Source organism: Neopsephotus bourkii, unplaced genomic scaffold (genome assembly GCF_033783945.1).
Source record: "Neopsephotus bourkii isolate Nb327-2 ecotype Australia unplaced genomic scaffold, CSIRO-AGI_Nbou_v1 NB_567, whole genome shotgun sequence".
Taxonomy (NCBI): domain Eukaryota; kingdom Metazoa; phylum Chordata; class Aves; order Psittaciformes; family Psittacidae; genus Neopsephotus; species Neopsephotus bourkii.
In genome coordinates this window covers 2,625,019-2,648,082 of record NW_026901068.1, presented here as the reverse complement: position 1 = coordinate 2,648,082, position 23,064 = coordinate 2,625,019, and the positions used below count along the sequence as shown (strand labels likewise).

Genomic DNA, 23,064 nt, shown 5'->3' with positions numbered 1-23,064 from the left:
GAGGGGATTTTTTTCCACTTCCTATGCAGAATAAAGTTCAGCATTTCTCTAATAGTCTATTTTACATGAGGCTTTTAGTATCCAACTGATCTGGTAGGCAAGTTTATCAAAGATACAGCAGATAGCTTTGAGCCTCACCACTTTACACAGACCAATTAATACTGAAAAGGTATAAATAAATAGTTCATGTGCTTTTGGGGGTAATCTGATGCAAGTTTAAACTTTAAATTTCAGTATTGATTCAAGACAAGATTCTGTTTGCTTCGGAAAATGCATTTTTTGGCATATTGCTAGCACTTTTCCAAAATGAAGGGACATTTAAGGAAAGACATCAAAAAGTGGATTAGTCTCTGAGAGAAAAATATTTAATTAACTGAAAAGGGATAAATATTCAATTGTGTACACATTTTATTTCTATTTTTTATTTACTATGTAATAGATTTTAACATATAAAATATTTCACTTTAGAATTCTTACATTAGATCTGAATAATTCATCATAAAATGTTACATATACATTGATCTTTTATTACCTTTGGTACAGTTCTGGTAGTAAAATATTTTTCTCGATATTGCTATAGAACTTGTCGTTGGGCAGATAATGGAGCTGTCTTTAAGCATTTAATATTATTCTTTATATCTCAGTAATTGATTTCATTATTAATAGAAATATTTACTAAATTAATGAATTTTGGAAAAGAAATCTTCCTTTGTGTAACAGTGAGCTTATAATTTTTCTTTAAAGATTTTATAGTTTACAATATTGGCTTCTGTCAAATCTTAAATAAGGTTGCCAACTGGCAAACGGGGTAGACATATGTATGCATAAGGTGTTCTGCTCAGGTTAATGGGATTACCATCCAGTCTGATGTCTTCAAGAGCCCTACGTACATAAGTAAAATCTTTAATTTTGCAGAAAGTGTCTTCGTGCATCTCTTGAATGTTGTTGTTCTAAAAAAACACAATAAACCAGATCAGAACAGTCATCTGAAAGTATTTTTTACTCTTTGAAGAGCAATTTATGGATGTATTTTCAATGCCAACAAGATACTTTCTTGAATCCAAAGGACCGGCTTTTGTCTGCAAGTCATCAACAGAGAAATCTTCCAAACGAGGGGGAAAATTCTTGGTCAGTGTAAAGCTTCAAAACTAAGTAACTCAAATCATGTAGCAGAGACAGCATTTGCAGGAGAGGCCTGGTAGAAGTATAGGGTGTTTTCATTTCTGAGATCATAGCGAAGATACTTATTAATGCAAATTGGAACCAGCATAGGTCGGTCCAAAAATCACAGACCAATAATTATCATCTTGACAACTTGTTATGCCTCAACCTGCAAAGGAACAAGTCTGCAATCTGATCTGTAGCAATTTTCTTTCTTCAGATCCACTCATATTAGCTTAACCCACATCTGTATATGTACGGGGAAAATTTAATGCTTTAGATTTTATTGCTTTGATTTAAATTCCTCCATATAACTTATCTTCACCAAGATTTTGTTCTTGAAGTGAACCATTTCCAACAACTAATTGCTAGAATACAATATTGTCTGATGATTGAGGCTAAAATGGTCATTTCCTAAAATAAGGGCTGTCTGAAAATTCTTCCCATCTCCATTCCTTTGATAGTCAGAAATTGATGTGGAAAAAGGTGAGCTCACTAGCTTTGGTCTGTAGCACATAGCACTGAATATTTAATTTACAGGGATGGGCAGGTGAAAAAAATAGTCAGCTAGTAGGTAGAGTATTTCTGTAGATTTATTTATTGAAAGATAGAAGTCAAATTATGTAAGGTTCATTAAGTTATTTATTCAAACATATTTTTCTGTATTTAATAAAATCTTCTGAAAATAAATACTGGGCATTGGTACAAGAGGAGATAAAAGGAATGATGCAGAGGTGGAAAAGGTTAAAAGGAAGAATTCAGAAACAAAGGTTTAGGTAAAAGCAAATTAAAAAAAAAAAAAAGATTACATAAAGATGATTAATGGAATATTCCAACATAGTCAAATGGAAAAGTTTGGCTGAAAGATGTTTGTTAGTAAGTGGGAATGACCTGTATTTAAGAAGATATGAAACGTAGTCTATATAAGTACAAGCACTATGTAAATAACTTTCTTTGGGTATCTAAATATATTCCTGATGGAAGGTTTGTATAAGCAGTGTGAAGGATTTCTGTCTTTAAAGTCTTTTAGACTAATGATGTTCTTGACAGCTTTGAATCTGACTTTAGTCTGTACTCAGGGTAAATGTTTGAAAAATATTGTATTACAAATTTTAATAATCAATGCTTAGCTGACCAAAATTTTACTTCTTTCAAATAGTTTTCACTAGTTAATTGTGTTTCCAATATCTTGTTTGGTCAAGTACATACAGTTTTGGATAAACAGAAGAAACAAAAAAACAATCACTATGCTTTCCGGTTTTACTTGCTGTTTGAACATGACAAATAGATCCATTACTTCTGTAGCCTACCTGAAGATGAAGAGCTTGGAGGCTTTCAGGGAGAGGCAGTGGAATGTGATCCAGGTTATTGTCAGTGATGTAAAGATGCTGCAGCTGATGTAGATCCTAGAGAATGAACGAAAAGGTGGGGGAAAATGACAGACATTTAAAATCTCTAGCAAGTAAGTTTGAAATCTGTCACTGCAATGGGCACTGCTGGATACCAAGATATTTAGTTTCAGCATGATATGATTGAAAAGGCAGAAATTCAAGATAGTCATGAACTTTTATTTGTATAGGCTGAGAGATGTTGCTGTCAGAGATTATGTGTTTGGATTAAAATGAAGGAAAAATATTTCTTTGAAATCTCTAGAGATTTGGTAATTAGAGATGCAATTTCAATTATGTTTTTCTGAAGTGAAAATACTGCCTCTCCCAGTTATTATGCAAAAAGGCTTCCTATTCTGTTTGTTTTCCTGCTTGTGTGGCAAGCTTACTGAATTTTGCAGAAGTGTATTTATGTTGAAGCAAACTATAACTGCATAAGAAATGCCTGAGCTAATAATTTCTTTCATTTGAAAAAGTAAATAATTTTTTCCCTTGACTTAGTGAAAGAAGGAGCTTTATCTGGTAATTATAACCATAGTAAACCTGTCTAGGTCAATAAGAATCAGTAGAATATTCTCATTTTGCTCCCTTTTTATACACATAATTTGTCGTTGTACCTAACTAATTTGAGTGCAGTGTCTTAGTTTAATTCATACTGACAGAACTTTCAGATGTCAGGGCGAAGGCTAGTGGCATATGTAGAAGATTAATGCTGAAACTTCTTCGTGGCTAAAATCAGGACAGCGCAGAAGAAAAGGGTGCTAGGCCAGAGTCTCAGTTTGGAGGACTCATTTTTTCCCATCATTCCTGTTCCTAACACTTGCCTTGTTTGGGCTAGGAAAAAATATGATTGTGTAATTGCTGTTGGTTGCTTCATTAAAAACCTGTTTTCCACAGGAGGAATTCAGAGATGGCTGGTTACAGCTACATTTTTAGAATTGAATAGTGTGTATGATCCAGCTCTGACTTATGAAGCTAGCCTATATCCTATAAGGACCTCATATTTCACATTCAGTTAGTAGCACTACATGGCTGTTTCTCCCCACCAAAATTTTCATGGAAGGGTGATCACTCACAGGTTCCAAATTCCCTGCTTTTCAAGGTGGAAAGAAAGTATAACCATTTAATGAATAATCTAGCAAATTCCCCTGTAGATACATTGCAAAGTAGGTTTGAAGGAGCACTGTCCACAGTTTTGCCCTTTCCTCCTACCTACATCTAAGGGAACATCAAGCATGTTTATGGAGTCTTGCTAGTCGTGTGGGTAGTTGGTTCATAGATATATACATAATGAGCCATCATATGTCTTGTGTGGATTTTTGTAAAGAAGAATAAAAAGGGTTCTCATGTTGAGCTGATAGAGCTTATATATAGTGCTCCATTTTCATAGATTACCCAGTTGTCAGTACAATCATGGTTCCTATAGTCTTAATGGTTTTACGACTGTAGGTGGATACTTAGGCTGCTCTTCTGACCAATTCCTTTGTAAAGAGGAAGAAAAGTCTTTCCCATCAAACCCAGACTTACTTTAAATGCCTCATTACGTATTCCTTTGCGACCAAGTCTGTTCTTACTAATGTCAATGAATGTTAAGGTAGATGGTAATTCAGGGAGTTTCCTTATCCTATTATCACGAAGAACCAACTCCTGAAGTTGGGGCAACCTCCAGAAGGCATCTTCATGAATCTCTGATATAAAGTTTGCAGTCAAATCAATCCTCTTTAAATTGTCTAGCAGAAAAATAAAATGGAACAGACATGTAAGAATGTATTCCCTGAAAGTCTTTTTGGAAAAAAAACCCAACAAAAAACAGAAAAAGGCAAATGTGTTATTTAAATTGTAGGTGAAGTGTTTTGAATCAGGCCCATTCCTAACCCACTATGTGATAGTATTTTCTCCCTTTCTCAGTATAAAATGCAATAATCTGTATTTGAACAGTTCTCATTCATAAGGAAACCAACATCTTGTTCTCATGCTGTTTAAAACTGCCTGTGTTATTCATCATACATCTTTTAGTGAAAGACTTTAAAGCTAATAGTTTTAAAATTTCTGTGTGTTCTGGAAATATTTAAATGGCTATGGTTTGGAAAAAATACCCCACATTTAAATGGAAATAAACATATTCTCTACCCCTTTGTTTCACATGTTTCTTTATTTTCAGCATTTCCTTCTATGTAAGAAATTTGATGCATCAATTTTTTTCTAAACCACACTTAACTTTTCCCAATCAAAAAAGAAAAATTAAACTGATTTTTGGCAATAGAGAACAACATCTAAATATCAGTGCACTAATATGCATTAATTTGAAATGTATTAATCTGTTGTTTAATTATATTTTCCATCCAGAATGTTTTTTATTTTATTTTATTCTTTTCTTATGCTAACAGCATATTTTGGCCTAAATAAATTTTCTCTCTTCTTAGAATTTATTCCTCTTGCTTTTTTATACAGCAAACATGTTCCTTCCCAACTTTCATCTTGGTTTGAGCAAATCAGACCCTTCTAGTTTTCTTTCATAAAAGGGTCTTTCCCTGGGTTATTGTAGTAGCCTTTTCAGACACCGATTCCACGCTTCTCATCATGAAATCAATAAGCTTTATTTACACAAAGCTAGGTCTAAAACAAAGAATATGACTTCTGATATTCAAGCTGGTGAGTGTATAGTATTCCCTCTCCCTAAACAGGGCAGGCCTAATACTTCCTGAAAAAAATCAACTATCTTTAAGAAACTTGAGCAGTAAATGTGACAACATAAGGTTCCTAAATCACCAGTTTTAGGCCACAAATAGTTTTGCATTAGCAGTTTTCGTTTACTGAAGATTTTTTTAGATAATGCTGGAACAAACATATGATCATATAATTTACAGGTAAAATTGAAAATTACAAGTTTTTTACACAGATACCTTGCAAATAATTTAAAGTATGTCTACTTAAGAACTGATCTTGCTTAGGAAAACAGTACTTTCTTATATACTATAAATATTCTATCAGCTATAGCTATTTTTCCCTACCTTTCCAAAGCTGATTACAATCAAGATAAAAAAATAGATTAACATTGTTTTCTCTAATAATTCAAAAATTTGACAGAGAATCTGCATTTGAAGTATTAACCTTTACATTCAAAAATAGCAAGCCACTTCTCCATACCATGATTAAATATTACATAAAATTAATCACTGTCTTAGATTAGCATGAGCCAGAAATAATAGAAATTGAAGTTAATTACAGCAATGCTACTATCCATACTTAAGTTCACAAAGTCATTTCTGTTGATCTTCCTTATTCTGTTATAGCGCGAGTAGAAATACATGGTTTTCTTAGGCAACGGTGAAACAGCATAAAGTTCATGATCATCACAGTAGACTGTCGTCCCTAGGCATGTACACAAAAGGCAAGTGGGAAGACCTATCAAAGAATTTGAAAGAAAACAGTTTGTTACAAAAAAGATGCACAAAATTGATATGCAAATTACTGTAATAAAATGCTCACCTAAGTGCATCATAAGATTTTGTTAATGATAAAGTTCACTCCTATTGTGTTTTGATTACAAGATCATATAATTACAACAAGGAAGTGAATAAATTCTGCTTAAAACTATTTTTTCTGCCTGTGCCCATTGGAAAGTCATTTAACTTGTTCTGACCAGTGTTTCTGAGACTATAAAAATAGAGTATTACGTGACAGCAGCCAATCAAGATCAATTTCCCTCTTAACTGACAAGCGTGCACTTCCATCCAGCTGGAGAAATATCAGTTAATGACTGAAACTTGATATGATTTCCCAAATTTGATTCTGTAAATAGTATTTCTGAATAATTTGTAAAAAAAAATTAAATTTTCTTACAGAGCTAGGAGGAAGAACCTCAGTTTCCTTTGCATATTTTTAAATTATGCTTTCTGATTCAGAAACTTAGTATCATGAAAAATTTTTCTATCAGTCTGAGTTAATGTAACTTGGAGACCATGTTAACAAAACATTTCGTTACCACTAGAAGTATATGAAAATGAAAAAATAATCCATTTCATCTCAGTCATAAAACTGCATGAATACCATGAATTCAGAAGTTTCCTTAGATGGCACTGTTCAAATTTGGTGAGAATTGTGACACTGACTGGGTTGTCTGAATGGCATTTTTATTCAGGAAATGTTGTTAGCTGCTGTGAGTGTTGATTTTTTGATAGATCTTTTCTTTGATTATGGGTATAAATCAGCATATTTGTTTCTCATCTTTTAATCCCATACAAATGCTTTTCTGTTTCATTCTTCCCTCCTCCTTGTAGCAGATGGCTGCTTTGTTGTTCTGATTACTTTATAAAATTGCAGCATAATTAATGAGTATGAAAACATTTTTCTCCAGATCAGTTGTTACATAGAAGATTTGTCTTTTTAAACTGTGTCAGTTACCAACAGACAGCAGTAACTAACTGAAGGGTGGGCTATATATGTGGGGTCCTTTCAGGTAATATTAAAGAGTCAGCGACCAGAGTACTCTTACAATTATATACCTCTACTTTGGCATGCAGGAATAACTGGACAGATAAGACTTTTAGCGTGTTTTCCCTAACTTCCTCCACTTGAGAGTTTAAATTAGCTACTTGGAGCAAGCCTGACACAGGGAGAAAATAAATTGTCATATATTGAACTATTCCAACAAATCTAAGCCTAAATAGATGTAGAGTTTAGGATAGCTGACATTTTTTTGAAATATTGCAACATAGTACAGGAAGAAAGTTTCCTCTTCTGTCCAATTTTTGGTCTGGGAGGAGCGTTAGTTGTCTCTTACGTCTGATGTAGATTGAAACAAGACAGACGTATGGGGAGGATAGAGAAAGCTATCAACAAGTAAAATGAGCTTGGCTTGATGTTCCTGAGCCTTGTAGTCTTCTATCCAGCACCACGCCAAGAACAGCAGCAACATCTGATGAGAAAATATGTTGCTGAAAAAAAATAAAGACACAAAAAAGATCTGATTTGATATGTTACATCCGTGAGCCTCCCATGCATGTCTGTAGTTGATGCACTAGTTGGTTTGCATCCAGTGCTCAAAAATGTTGACAGATACAGAATTCATGATATGTAAAATACTTGAAATGTTTTGTAACATCCTGCAGGTTTCAAAAATAAGGAAAATTATGCAGTTTTTTCCAGAACTCCCCAAATCTTTGTTTCTATTTTTATTTGTTTTGACATCAGTATTTTTTGGTTTGGTTTAGGTTTTTTGTCTGGTCAAAGATCACCAGTAATATGTATAAAAACAATACTAGGATCTTCACTAAGGACACAGTTTTGGAAGCATGATTTTTTTTTTTTTTTTATCCCCATCAACGGCACATATTTATAGTGTTTGGTATAGTAAAAAGTAGGATTTTCCTGTTGTATGTTCAACACCATATAACACAAAGGCCCATTGCAGCTATGGATAGCTCTAGTAAGCATCAACTACAAGAGTTTAAAGTAGCTGCTAACAAATGTTAGTTATTAGCATCACAATGTTTGTGTGGGAAAAAGACAGATTGCATTTTAAAATTTTAATTCCTCTGTGAGATGTATAAAATCCTTATTTCACTACAGCTAATCAGAAGAACAGAAAATCAGCCTCATCCAAAATTTCAAAATATCGCCCTTTCCTTAAGTTTCGCAATTTCTTGTTTTCATGGTCAAAAATTCATCAACATATTAATTGCATTTTGTATTAACAGATTTATAAAAATCATGTAATAAATCACAATAAAATAAAGTAAATAAAAAATACTTGTAGCATTTGCCAATTTTTAGAAAATTTTTAAATTTCGTGTAGGCATTAAATAAAATTTTGTCTAAAAAAGATTCATTGTTTATTTTCATAGAGAAATGGCATGAAAACGTTTTGACTAGGCACCTATTGAACTTCAGCTAAGCATGCTATATCTGTCTTCAGTAAGAGGTACAGAAATTATATACCTCCTTTACATTCATAGGCAAGCAAACTGGGCTTACTCAAAAGCATTTCTACACATGCAAAACTCATTTTTCTTCCTACTAACCATCTTGAGTTTGGGGTCCAAGAACCCCAGACCCCTGTGCTGAAGACCCATCAATTAATTTTGGTGTTGATGCTTCCTCTTCAAGTTCATCACTCAATGGTGCAGAATAATAACTCTCTTGAATTATAGAAGGTAGTGCTGTCCCAATCTCTATCTAGGGAAAATTAAGAGGGAACAGGAAATATTACTGTTTATTTCCACTTACAGCTGTTTCTCTTCCAGTTATTCATATTCTCCCACTAGAGGTCACATATGTTCTGAGGTTTAGTGTTTGTTCTGCATTTTATCCCACAGTTATAATGAATTCTGATGATGTATAAACAATTAATGAACTCCAACATAATCACTTTTTACCTGTGTTTTAAATGTTTTGTTGTATGCATACATGTATATACTTCATTAGCGAGAAAGTGTGCTAACAATATGCTTTTTCCATATTTATTTAAAATTAGATGTGTGATAAAAAATGATATATTCTATGTGACAAATGAAAACTTGCTGTGAAGCATCAAAGAAATGTAAGTCATTTGACCATAAAGTTGTAGACTGTCCCAGCATAAATCTAAATGCAATGTAGCTGTGCAGGCTGTTTTAAGAACACTGACATACTTTAAAAACCTTATTTTCTAAGAATTATGAAGTCTAAGTCCTCATACTACTTACTAACACATTGGCAGTGATTTTGACAATTTTCTTGGCAGGCCTTTCATGGAACTAGAAACGTTTTTTCTTCTCCACTCAACATAATCAGTCAAACCAGTTAATTTTATTGTGTTAATTTTAATTCTAAAGATTAATTCTGTTTATTTTGTATATGACAATTTCAGGATAAAAATAAAGATGTAGATTTTTTTCTTGCATTATATTACAGCATAAATACCATAAAGAGTATTGCAGGCTTCCCAGGTTTGTTAAAGAGGGGCCCTCGTTTGCAAAAAGATAGAGTGGCTTACTGTAATCACCCAGACACTGAGAATCCACCCTAGTTGTGTGACATTTGCAAGTTACTTTACCCCTGCATCTTGATTTCCCCGTGTATAATATTGTTTCACCATACTAAGGCCTCCTTTGAAAGTGCACTTTTTAGTTTTAAAAGCCCAGAAAATTGACTAATGTCCTTATAGGGCTTTGCACATCTGAGGTAGAAGTTAAGTAAAGTAGTACATGCACCCATGTGGGTGCTTCACCATTGTGCTACAGTTGACATTCCTTAGCCTATACCTAAGGCATGACCAAAAATAGGAATTTCATCACAGTATCCTTATCCCAGGTGTGAAGGCGCTGAAGCCTAAAATTATGCTTCATCAAAGAATTCATCCTTCTAGCACTACACCTCCATAAAACTACTCAATCCTGAGTTTTTCACCTGACCAAAATCTCCTTTCTGAGATCATTCCCCAGATGCTGCTGGCTTTGTTGTGTCCATGGAGAACCAGTTGCTGAAATCAGTCACATCAGTGAACATAAATTCTAGTTGTAAAAGACAGGTAAAAGCATCCAGACTAGACAAGTGTTTAGGATTTTTTAAATTAGGCTTTCTATGTAGACTATGCAAACTAATGGAAGTAACACATCTGAAGTCTGGGTCCCAAGCACAAGCAAAGCTTTTGGTATATTCTGATCACTATTTAGATCTCTTGGTTTAACTATATAATATTCAGCAAGTATCTCTTTTTCTCTTTTTATTCTGGACAGGGTAAATTTTAAATATATTTTTGTGAAATACTTGTGTACATTTGTCTGCATACATATATTTACTACAATTCTGGAAGTAAGCCCCTTACACTTCATAATATACTCCCTGGATCTTTGGTGTAGCTACATATCATTACTAGCACTATTAAAAACTATGATCTTGGACTGCTTGAAAACATCTAAATGACCATCTAAAATATACATTTTTGCATAGAAAGAGCAGAAACTTCTGTGCAAATTTTGTTTAAGTTATATAGTGGACATAGCTTCAAATATTTTGCCTCAGTTTCTTTGAAGTAAAAGACTATGGAAGCAATGAAAAACCAGGAAGAATTCTGAAACTCACAGACTCAGATTTTGACTGAGCACACTTTAAGCTCTCTGTATATTCTGCAGCTGTATTCCAATAAGCCATAGATGCTATTACTTGGTAGAATTTATGGATAAAAATGCCCTGACACAGTTACTAATATGCAGGGTGTTCAGTTGAGCAAAATGAACTTCAGCTGAACTCTAAATAACCTGTTGATGTAAATAAGAGTGATGATGTACCTTGTTGCTTTGAGCAGACAAATACACATTGTTCCCATCTCCAGCACTGAAAGTGGGACAGCTTAACCAGGAATGGACTTGGGGACAAATTAAAAAAAGATTTTGGGAACAAAGGAAATGGGACAGATGTTCTCCAAATGGAGGAAGCCTAGAGGGAGAGATTCATTCCAGACTTTTTTTACCCAGGGTAGTGCTGTATTAAAGTGTTTGCACATGCTGTCTACCTCTTCACCAGTTCTGTGAAATCAGCTGATTCCCTGTCCCAAATTTTGGGACAAAAAGCAGAGATTTTGAGACCTATTATCAGCTTTGTATGCATCTTTTTGTGGCAGTTCTAATGAAAATAATATTCTGGAGAAAAGCATTTTCAAGACACACTTTGTAAACAGGCGTGGGACCTAAGATAAAGTTCCTTTCACTTGTCATAGGAGTTGGGTCATCTACACTGACTGCTACTTCTCTGAATATTTGAGGGCAGACTTCATGGAACTTAACTACCTTGGGATTTGTGATTTGCTTTATGTTATCTTGGATGTTCTTAGTTGATGAGTCACTGTAGCTGTTGGGTACCAAAAAAGTAGCATTAACTTCTAGTAATTCTGTTTCTAGACTGTTATCTCTTTTTTATTAAAGGATGTTATTTCATTTTGGAGATGTACAATTGAAAGTCTCCTCATAGTTTCCTTGTCAATGTGCTAAATCTGGGTTCTAGAGAAACTGTTCCAAACAGCATTATCAATTCCATCTCTTGCACCAGTTATGACTGTCATAAAAAACGCAAATTATTATAGTGAATTTATGGTGTTGCCATTTTTACACTGGTAATGGTGTAGGAGTTGAGATACATGTGTAGCATGTACCAGACCCAGAGCATGAGCAGTATTTGTTTCCTCTACATAGGTACATATGGAACCAGTAACCTAAAGGTAAACATCTGTTTTCCATTATTGGTGATATGATCCATGCAGCTTTCTATCTTTTGTGTAATTGATAAATCACGCAAGATTGTAACAAAACAAAGATGTTTCTTGGACTATACTGCACAGAATGATCCTTCATCTTCCAGATGTTTGTTAATTTTTGGCAACATGGGCTTTACTGAGAAATTGAAACAAAAATGATTATATATCACTCAATGGTAATATTTTTCCTAAGTTTTGGGAGGGTTTGGGGCTGGGGTTGTATTTCTTTTGCTACTCTAAGTAATATTATTTATGAAAAAGCAAAAAGTAGGAAGAATATTGTAGAGAAATACAATAACGCTTGGGGGTTTTGCCAACAGTTGCAAGTCTTCAAATTGCAACTACCCTGCCAAGCCAGATTTAATGCATGGCATAGGAAAACATTTACAGGGGATCACATCGCCTACCTTTAAACACCTAACTCTGTGGTTTAGAGTTACTCTCCACTGTCTTTGAAATAAATCAAAAGATTTAGAGGATATCAGTGCTGAATATTAACCAGAGTATGCCAAAAGAAATTGATATCTTAAGATTGCAAGAGGCATCTTTTTCTTTCTCTGCCCAATATTTATCCAATATCACTACATTTACAAATGAAACTGCTTAATGTGGGTGGCAAATTTAGCAGCACTTTCAGATCAGGAAGTTGCTAAAGTCAAGAGCACAGAAATCTGAACATATCAAAGGGTGATAAAATACAATTGGTAAAAGTCAACTTGTAACTTCAGTCATCTGTAGGCTTGGCATTTAGTCTATGCTAGCATCCTTTCCCAGTCAGCAGAGAATTAGATAATTCTGGAAAGCAGCTCCAGCCACTGACCACAGATGCTTCTTTTAGGATTGGCTCTTCAGGTATCTATCTCTTACCAGTGGCTGAAAAGAAGGTGAGACAAATGAAAAAGTTTTTAAGACTGGAAATGGCTCAGGAGGCTGAACTGTGTGTATGGGTAATACAAGTAAGATGAAAGAGTATCAGTCTACTAGGAGTCAGTAGGGTGGAACAGAATAGAAATGTAGGCAAATGTAACCTATATGAGGATTATAGACCCACATAATCTATGCAAAGTAGTGAAATGCAGAAAATAAATAGATTTAAAGAGGAGAACAGCAAGGCTGGAAGCTGTCACTTGCTACATTTCTCTTCTAATGTGGTGTAATTCCAGGGATAAATGTTTTGTCTATCGTTTTATGTTTGCATCTTTTAGGAGCGAAGTTGATGTATTACATGTAATCAGTTTAAATCCACAGGAGGATCTGAAATGCATCCTGTTTCGTTTCTTCTTTTACTGCAAAAAAATACACTTAAAACCACAAATGACACTTCAGAACTTAACAAGAGACTTGCTAAGTCTCTTATCGTAAACTTGAAGGGATGGTTGTACCACACTGACCCACCAAAAGGAGCTAGTTTTCCCCACAGCTCTTCTAAAATTACCAAAGTCTTACAAGAAAATGTCTAAGTATGGTAGAGGTTTTTGGTTTGTTTTACTTTCCAAAAGTGGCTTATACTTGTTTCTTCTTGAATTTGCATTTAAAGTCTTCTTTTGTCCTATTTGTTTATCTTAAAAATAAATAGATCTGTGAACCATTGCATGTTAATGCAAGAGACACTTAAACTGCAATGGTGCAGTTCAGATAAATCGTCCTTTTCTTGTAGAGAGCTACATAAATAAGTTAATTAAAAAAATATATAAGTTAATAAAAAATAGTGTCTTGGGGAATGGGAAGATGTTATTTTTTTACAAAATCCCTAAGTAAAGTTATTTTACCTACTCACACTCATTCTCTCAGATTTTAATCCCTTGTACATTTCCAGACACATATTCATACATACCTAAATGTGTATTCCCTACTGCTCTGGCCAGGATCACCTGTGTTCAGCACAGAAGACAAGGGATAGAAGATGCTGATTCCTTTTGGTGCCTCTGGGATTCTTGACAGGCATTAAAAACTAACATTTGGACAATTTTTCAACTCTTTTTTCAACTCTTTTAAGATTCACTAGCTGTCATAGGGTAGTTGTCTTTCTCAGACTCTTGGATACTCCATTATCCATTGATCTTAAGCCAGGTTGCTGCCCATTGCCTCTTTTCCTCATTGGGAATATGGTTTCATGATGGCTCACATGGAAAGGAACGGTATATATTGTATTCTGTAACTGTATTTCCTGTCTGCTGGGGGTAAGATGAAGTGTTTTCACCAAGAAGTCATCTGTGTTGCAATGTTATCAAAGGCAGGACCTTTGTTTTTTTGGCATAAACAACACATTCCTCAGTTTTGCTGCAGGGAACAGTGTTTTGGAAGTGGTACAGTCGAATACAGTGTCAGATCGCTATTTAACCCTTTAAGCCTTCTAATTTATTTAAGTTATTTTGTTGTTTCTGTTGGGTTTGACACACATACACATACAGTCAGACCAACCTTAATACTTAACTTACAAAACTCTAGAATTGTAACCCAGCTATCTAGAAATTAGTTACTGTGGCTTTGGCCTTGGAAAATACAGATAAACCCTCAGTTGCTTTTGATTAGTCTTAAACAGAGAAGTAGTCTTTTTGGCACTTTGAACACACAGTATCCTAAAACTTCTTGTCTCAAAAGCAAATGTATATATTTCATGTCTGATTTCACCTGAAGAAAAAATTAATGCTACACAGCATTGCTAAAAAGATTTTACTGAGTAATTCTGTTGTCTGAGAATAAACAGATTTGATATAAACTGAGCTAATTTGTATTTCCCTGGGTGCAAATGTAGTCAGTCTCCTTCCAGAACTGTATTTGAATTTACAGATTTTGTTTCTACCATTCTGTTTTGAGGTCTATGCAATATCTAAGCCTACAAACAGCACTTTTCTTTGAAACAGTGCTGAAGTTTTTGCCAGACACAAAATTTCAAAGAGAAATATGTCAGTTTTAGAAATTGCACTACTATAAAGCACAAAAGAACTGAAAACTAGTCCTAGATATTTAATAAAGATTTCCACAGGAGCTCCCATTAATCCAAACCACATAAACAGCCAAAGTTGGACATCACTCAGAGACCAAAGCATCTACCAGAAACACTGCCAGCCCTCAGACTTGTGGTAAGGAGCTGTCTCAGAGCAATTTCCAGAGCTCACTGTAAAGGAGGGTTCAGGGTTTCAAGCATATTTCCTCTTGCAGTCCAGGCAGACCAGGCACTGCTGGAGCTGAACATGCTTTTGCCCAGTTCACCAGTCTGGCTTTTCCTAAATGCATTGTAACTGTTTTATTTTAAATTTAAATCCAATCTAAAACCAATCAGTATTAGAAATATGAACAAAAAAGACGATTCACTCAACTTCATACACTGAGTTTAAGCTTAGTCTCATTGCATTCCTGGTGCAGACAGTGGAGGAAGAATCACCTCCTGAGGGAGGTTCAGCACACATATGTTGTGAATTAACTCCCTAAGGTGCCTGTCCATCTTCTTTTGGCTGTAAAGGAGACAATGAAGGCAACTATATTTTCTACTAGACATCAAGGCCAAAGTGTGGTGTCAGATCTGCTCTTCCTTCAAATTTCTACAGCTTATAGTGCAAACCGTTTTGTCTGACTTGATACAATCCAGTATGTACACATAGCCTGCAGTGGTACAGACATAGTGTTCACAAGCTGCTGTATCTTCATAACTAGAGAGGTTTCTCATAGTTTGTCTTCACAGTGTGGACTGTCATGCTATATAGAAACATCCTGTCAGTGTATGATCTGTTAACAATTATATAGTGACAGGTCCAGAACATGAATATGGTACAATGAAGAAAGAGCTGAGGATGGGGGCATAGGTGTGATATATTTCCTGCCATTGGAAGGGACACTCTACGTCATAACGATAGGCATTGCTACACAACTCTGAATATCATAAAAGGAATTATAATAACAGAGCACTTTTCTCTGCACATTAATTTTCTGTACTCCATAGTTTTTCTTGAACTTGTTGTCTGAACTCTATATCCAGGATTGATAGCTGCAGCTATTACATCCAAAGCTACTATTTCCCTTTCTATTAATAAGACTTAGGTCAGGAGTGGAAATTGAAAAGCAGAAATTGAAGTTGGTTCAAGCTTAGGTCTCCCATAAAGAAAGTCAGAGCCAAAACCATTCTTGAGAAATAACATTTAAAGTAAATTTTCAAACCCCAGATTTCTATGATGTCACAATAGGGATTGGGTTGCTATGAAATATGTACAATTACTACTGGAGTACCATTTCTATACAATTTTTTTCTTTAAACAAAACAAAAAAACTGGTACAATCATTAAGTAGAACAGCTATGCTGATACTGGTAGACAGCCCACCAAGTCTTTAAGCATCTAACAAGATATTAGATTGCATCAAGGACTTTAGGGAAAGAAATTCAGTGAAGTTTTACTTAGCTAACTCAGGTGCCTGATACATATTGTGCAGCTAAGGATTCAGGAAGAAATTTCATTAGAGCTTTACAGTTGTGCATGCTCTGAAGATGTGTCTTCATTTCACTGTCTCACACTTAAGGCTATTTTGTGTAGGGAATGAGGCACTTCTGCACTTCAGTAATTCAAAGAGCCCATCTGCTAAATTTGCACAAGTTTTTTACTCCAGCTCAGATGAAAACAAAGGTGCTGGCTCTCCATTCATCCAAGGAAGAGAGCTGAGACATAATTTGCTAGCAGAGTAGACTGGCATTCCAAATTCACCTGTTCCAGAAGGCATCCTAATCATCAAATGGGGGCCAGAGCAGAGTTTGGATGAGCTGTTGAAACAATAGCAGAATACAAAGAGGCAGAACTCATAGCGAGAAAAGGAGAACAAACCAAAGGAAACGTGATTACTTAGCCTAATATGAAAGGCTTAGAATTTTTCAAAGGACTATTAATTAGATAATCACTAAACATGAGCAAAGATAGAGCAGACTTGGAGCAGAACCCCTTCTGAGCTGTGCATCAAACCACACTGGATTCTGTTTTGATTGGCTTTAAAATTATTCTTATCTGAAATGATTTCTAAATGGGATAGAAATGTACATTATTTAACTTGGCAGTGTTCAGGGAAAAAAAGCCTGTATAGCCATGGGTACCATTTAGGAAATGGGAGTAATTTTCTAAAATATCTGTGTCCTTGTTTCATATCTCATGTCAGTAGGGATGGTGCACGTTACTTCTTTCTGGCAGAAGTCACAAAACTTGAATATGGGGGAGCCCAGGAGGAGGGGAGGTTAAGTGACCAGGGAAATCAGGGGAGCAAGCATCTACTGCAGAAGTTCTATGTATTCTCACTATGGAGTTTCAGCTGCCACCTCTCCCACAGGAATTTCATACGATGTGATATGACACATTTCACAAAGCCATTGCGTATCCAACTTGAAGTCTCTTATTTAATGAAATACCTGCCACAAAGATAGAAAAAGCAGTGTTAAGTCTGTCAACACTGCAAAGTGTCAAGAGGGAGGTCTTGAACAAGACAACCCATCTTTATGTGTGTTACAGCAATAGCAGAGATGCTTTGTGTGTATGCGCACATACATATAAGTGGAGGGGTGTGTATGAGTCAAGTTCTGAGCTTTGGGCAGGCACCTGAATATTTTATCAGTTTAATTCAAATTCAGCAAGATAATGCAGGGTCAAATATTAGGCTTTCACAATGCCTGTTTCTGATAATTTTGTGTACTTTCTAGCTCACTGCTGTGTGAGATAAAAAAACAAACCAAGATCAACCTGTATTCAAGTCCCTTTTTTTGCTACTTATTCAGTGCTAAGATAGTTTATTTACTTCTCAACCTCACTGATACCCTATCTTACTGATGAAAATATTTTTCTGATGCCCCTATATTTTCACTTCTTTTTCTAACAGCTTTTCCTGACTAAAGAAAGATTGAGTGATTATATTTAACAAGTTCTGTAATCAAAAGTTTCAACATGATTTTATTAGACATTAGTAGCTGATATATAGTCTCTTTTGACAATCTGTTTTTCTCACACAGTATCAAAGCAAATTTTTAACTTCAGAGTGAAAAACTGAGCTTTCTTTTTTAGTAGCAAGAAGCTTACAGAAGAATGCTTTTGACAGGCTACCTTCTTTGTATCCATTTTAAAAAAGGAAATCTATCTTTGTGTATGTTTGCAGAACAGCTGGGCCAATGAAGACCCAGTCTTGACTGGGGCCTCTGATCCCTATCATGATATAAATATTAATTGAAAGTAATAATGAAACTTACTGTGAAGAAAAGGAGCAATACAGCAGCTCATGTTTGTACTGTTGAAACTTTCAGTTTCAGAAGATAAAATCAACACAAAACTTGTATACTATCTTACAGGGACATTCCTCTGAAGTGTCTTTCTCCTTTAGGACTTTGGAATTTTTTCCTTGGTAATAAGTTTTTCTCTTTTACAATGCCTTTTTTAACCATTATCTAACCGAGTTGCTACTGTTCTCCCTAAAGTATCTATACACATTTTATTTCTGACTGATATATTATGTAAGTTTTTTTAAGTAACTATTTCTCTTGGGATGCAAAGCTTCAGCTACCTATTCCATGTATCACTAACCTGGGAACTTGAAAACCACAGATTTTATAGCCCATGACCCACCTAATACATGAAAATGCATAGCTTTTATTAAAGGTTCAATACAATTCTCCCAAGTAATTCATAGCTACAAGTATTTTCCCCATGAAAAATATTTGCATTAAAAATGTACATATATTGAGTACAGTGAAAAGAATGAAAGAAATGAAACAGATCTGTTGATGTAACATGGTTTACTGGTGGACTTGACAGTGAAAGACTAATGGTTGGACTTGACAATCTTAAAGGTCTTTTCCAACTTAAATGATTCTATGTTAGCAGCCAATGCTAAATAACCTCTGATTCCTCTTCTTAAGCAACTTTTCCAAATCTTAAAGTTATTCTAAAATCTGTGAGAAAAATAGAGGAATTTTGAGTGGAAAATTATCAAGAGCTGTTATCTAGATAAAATGTTCTCAGAAAACTGTGTGCAAGGCAATAAAGTGTGTGTGTATATGCATGTGCACACTTCATTTTTGGCATATGTACTTCACAAGGAAAAGCACTTCCAGAGTATGAGGAATAGAAAAGAATTCATGAACTTGGCTTCAGTCACTCTTAATTAACTTTATTAAGCTAAAATTTTAGTGCTAAGCCTGAGACAGGTGGCTAGGGTCCATCTAAAGTTATTTGAGGAACGTAGGTGCATTGGGTCTGCCTGGGAACGAGTTAACTTTCCCCATAGTAGCCCCTCTAGTGCTGTACTTTGCATGTGTGGCTAGAAGGGTGTTGATAGCACACCAGTGTTTTGGTGACTGCTAAGCAGAGCTCTCACAGCATCAAAGATGTCTCTCCAACACTTCTACCCACCTTAAGGCTTGGAGGCTGGGGGTTGGCAAGAGGCTGGGAGGGTACATAGCTGGGGCAACTGACTCAAACTGACCAAAGGGATATTCCGTACTATGTGCCATCATGATCAGCAATACAAAGCAAGAGAAAGGAGATGAGGAGTGGGATTGGTCTTTGTTATTAAGGCATTTGCCTTCTGAAGAGACAGCTACATGCACTGGGGCCATACTTCCTAGGAAGTGTTTGGATATCACCTGTTGATGGGAAGTAGAGAATAAATCTTTTTTCTGTGCTTTGCTTCTGCACTCAACCTTTGCCTTTCTTCATTAACCTGCCTTTTTTATGTCAGCTTATGAGTTTTTAATTTTAACTTCTTCCCCTGTCCTTCTGAGAAGGCAACTGGATGAGCTCCTTCAGCCAGCCAAGGTCAGTGCACCACAAAAATATCCAAAAGTATGATTCATACTTGTCTTGAAGGTTGATCTTGGGATGCGACATCTAATTTTAGACAGATAGAATGAATAGAAGGAATCCCTCAACAATTACTCCTCATTTTGGTGGTTACACATCAAACAAATGATTACAGTATGCAACAGGCAACATTCTGAAAAGGACATACTGGCATAGGCACTTCTGAATAATTTCTTAAGATGCACAGGTGCCTGAGTAACTCCCACTGAAATCAACAGGAGCAGTACACAGAATGTATCCGATGTCCTAGAACCATTCAGTCTCCTGGACCTGCTGAAGATCAGGTGGATACACAACCTTGGAAAGGTTTCATTTCTCAAATGAGTCTATAAATGTGTTAAACAGAATGATTTCTTTTAAACACAGCTGAACTTTAAAATCTTAAAATGAGGACAACAAGAACAGAAAATGCTATTTTGTTTATTTTCTCACTGTTTCAGAAGACTAAAAACGTGATTCAGTGCTCTCTAAACAGAAATGCAGGGCTTAAATCAGAGCCTAAAGAGTTACTGTACACGGGCTAGATTGAATGAAGGCCTGCTGTTTGGGTCTCTGTGGTATTGCTCATCATTTAAGCTATGCATAATAAAAACTAACCTGCAACCTTGAATAAATATTGGGTTTTACACATAGAGCCACTTGTGTAGTTCACATATTTATGATAATAGGATTGCAGGGAGGAAAGCCATAAGCACGAACAAGAAATCAAATGCATTCTGTTTAAAACTTGAATGACATAAATAATATTCAGTGTCTAAGACAATGTGCAAGACTGAAATGCATAGCTATAAAACCTGCTTGTTTTCTACAACACTGACCAGTCTGAGTTCTCCCTGGTTAGGGAACTTGTGAATGCTTAGGTTTGTTTTGGGTGGGAAGTGGTAAGAGGAATGTAAGCAGAAAAGGATTTTGGCTAAGCATCTAGGAAAGAAAAGGCTCACACAGGGAGGTCCATCCATATGCAAAGCAACATTCATTCCAAATGCTATGATGGATGACCTTCTTTTGAATTTTAAGAAGGCTGCCTGAAGAGCTAAGTAATGTGCCATAATCCTACTCCAGAAAAGAAAATTACAAGACAAAATGAAAAGCCTTTTTGGACTCTGCTGATTCCATGCTTCCCTAAAGAAAGCAAATTGTGATAGCACCTGTTGTATTTTTTTTCCTTTTTTTTGGGGGGGGGGGGGGGGGGGGGGTGTGTGTGTAATATTGATCATCCTGAATTTCCTTTCAGATAGAAAAGAATCACAGGAGCCCTGCCTTGTCTCTGCTCTTCACTCAGACTTGGAAAGGGACCACCCTATGCTTCATTGTCTTAGGACCTCAGAGAAAGAGGATAGCACAGGAGGGTCCCACCTACCATTCAGTGCATTCCTAAGAAATCTATTGACACAATGAGAAAATCTCTGGGTTGAGGCATATACAAAATAGCCTCGCCCATTTCTGGGAAGGAAGCCGTTTTTGTAGCACTGATAAAGGCTTCAGTTTTAAGAGCAAAAGAGCAAAGAAAGACAGAAACTGTAACATATTTGTCAGTGTGAAATAGAATACAAGTATCCAGTCACTAGAAGAATGGTGATTTTATCTGAGAAGAAAGCTCTATCTTATAGGTATGTAAAGAGCCTTGATTCTGCATGGCACAGAGGATCAGGTTAAAGGCAGAGTAATTTCTTTAAAGCAAATTTATTTTCAGTACTTAGAGAAAAATTGTTTTCTATACGTTGTAAAGTTCTGATCTTAGTGAAAACTTTGAGGTTACTTTTATATATATATAAAAAAGCTTAATTTGTCTTTGTCCTTTGATTTCAATGCTGCTACCCAATTTTGATCTCATCTTAATGAAAGATCCTGTCCCTCCTGCTGCAGTCATGAATCACTCAAAGGAACACATTAACATGAATTATGTACTGCTATGTGAAAAAGTTTTAAAATATTATATGTAATAGCAAACCCCAAAATTATTATTTAAACGTTAAGTTTTTCACCCAACTTCTATCCCACTCAATCTTGAATCATACAGTGCATATATCACCTTCAGGAAAGTGGTGCCCATCCCTAAACAGCAGAGTGAGATTAAAATTAAGGTAGCCTTTTAGCAATGTGGAGAAATACAGAAATACAGGGGGAGAAGGAGATAACATAATTTCAACAGGATTTTTTCAGTAACCTTTAAGTGCTTTCCCTTTCTTTTTTATGTCATTTTGCCCACTTCTCTAATAGAAATATAAACCACTAGCATTTATACCCTTGAATAAATACAAGAAATACTTTCATTGAACATTACTACAAGAAGTAACCTATTACTCAAGAAATAACCCCAGGAAACAGCATTTTACAACCTCATTTAGTGGGGAATCCTGGATGGCCTGTCTCAGCCGTGCTTGTCACAAGGACAATTTCCAAAAGATTTTGTGGCAACGCAAGGAAACCTGAGGGAAGCATGGTACATTTCACCAGCTCTCAACGATTACACCAAAAAACCCCAAAACCCAAAGAAGAAATAATCAGAAAATCTTTTGGCCACATTTGTAGACTAGGGAAAATGTGAATGAACTATGGTGTTTTATTAGCACAGAAAATTGTTGATCAACCTAAGTCAATAGCAATCACATACGTAGATATGTCTGACAATTGTTTTCATGGCCAAGAAAAAAAAACATTAGTAAACATTGCATTTGTGCACTTTGGAAACATAGAATAAGTGAAATTTTGATTACCTCCAATTGATCAGACTGCTCTTTTTCATCATAAACAAATGCACGAGGCAGCTCTCCAACTGGTATGTCATAGAACTCGGAATCATAAATTATGTTATCAGTTATAGGTGCAGCTCCAACAGACTCAAAGATAAAAAATCCCAGAAAAATATTTAGAAAGGTCTGCATTTTGCTTTCTTTTCTGAAAAAGAAGAAAATGGACAAATTGTCGGTAATCTGGCATTTTCAAAGAATCTATGAAAACTTAATCTCACAAATACATTACTTTTATGTGTGAAACACTGTTACTGGTATATAACTCGGTTATTCACGATGACTCAATGATTTATTCTGTTCCTGGTCCTAAGAAATTCTACAGACTGCTTGGACCATACTAACAAGAAAGTTCTATTGAGTTTTATTGGTATAAACTGGCCTCAATGAGAAAGTATCTGAAAAGATGAAAGGATGATATAAAATAATCTTTTTCCTTTTTCATCTAACTTCATTTATTTCCATGACATCATTGAAAAGACCTTTTGAGAAACTAGTCAAAAGCTAAATTATTATATTATTTGTCTATCACAATAAATAATATTTTGAAATGTGCAACAATGTAATTTTGCCTTCTGCTCCACCAAAAAAACCCAAAATATTAGAAAACATTAGGACCTCTGTGTTTTTTGCTGCCTCTGGGTGAGCATAATCAAAATACATTTCACTTAGTAGGTTTTTTGCCAAAATATAATTTTAATTGGTTGAACAGT

General features: G+C 35.3%; 1 protein-coding gene across 1 annotated transcript; it reads right to left on the bottom strand.

Annotated features, from left to right (window-relative positions):
- Nucleotides 1–779: 779 nt before the first annotated feature.
- On the bottom strand, nucleotides 780–22,486 carry EPYC (epiphycan). The gene is made up of 6 exons (XM_061351231.1): nucleotides 22,319–22,486; nucleotides 8,573–8,726; nucleotides 5,796–5,954; nucleotides 4,077–4,279; nucleotides 2,472–2,567; nucleotides 780–950 (listed from the first exon to the last, which is right to left on the bottom strand). Exons 1-6 carry the CDS (start codon nucleotides 22,484–22,486, stop codon nucleotides 780–782), a joined length of 951 nt encoding a protein of 316 aa, XP_061207215.1.
- Between the last annotated feature and the right edge of the window lie 578 nt (nucleotides 22,487–23,064).

Bases quoted from the DNA above. Each gene is read 5' to 3' on its own strand.
- EPYC (XM_061351231.1), bottom strand. From the start codon at position 22,486: ATGCAGACCTTTCTAAATATTTTTCTGGGATTTTTTATCTTTGAGTCT. The intron at 5,955-8,572 runs GTTAGTAGGAAG...ATTCTTTGATAG, and splicing joins TGGACCCCAAACTCAAGATG to GTCTTCCCACTTGCCTTTTG. The intron at 2,568-4,076 runs GTAAGTCTGGGT...TTCATTCTCTAG, and splicing joins TACGTAATGAGGCATTTAAA to GATCTACATCAGCTGCAGCA.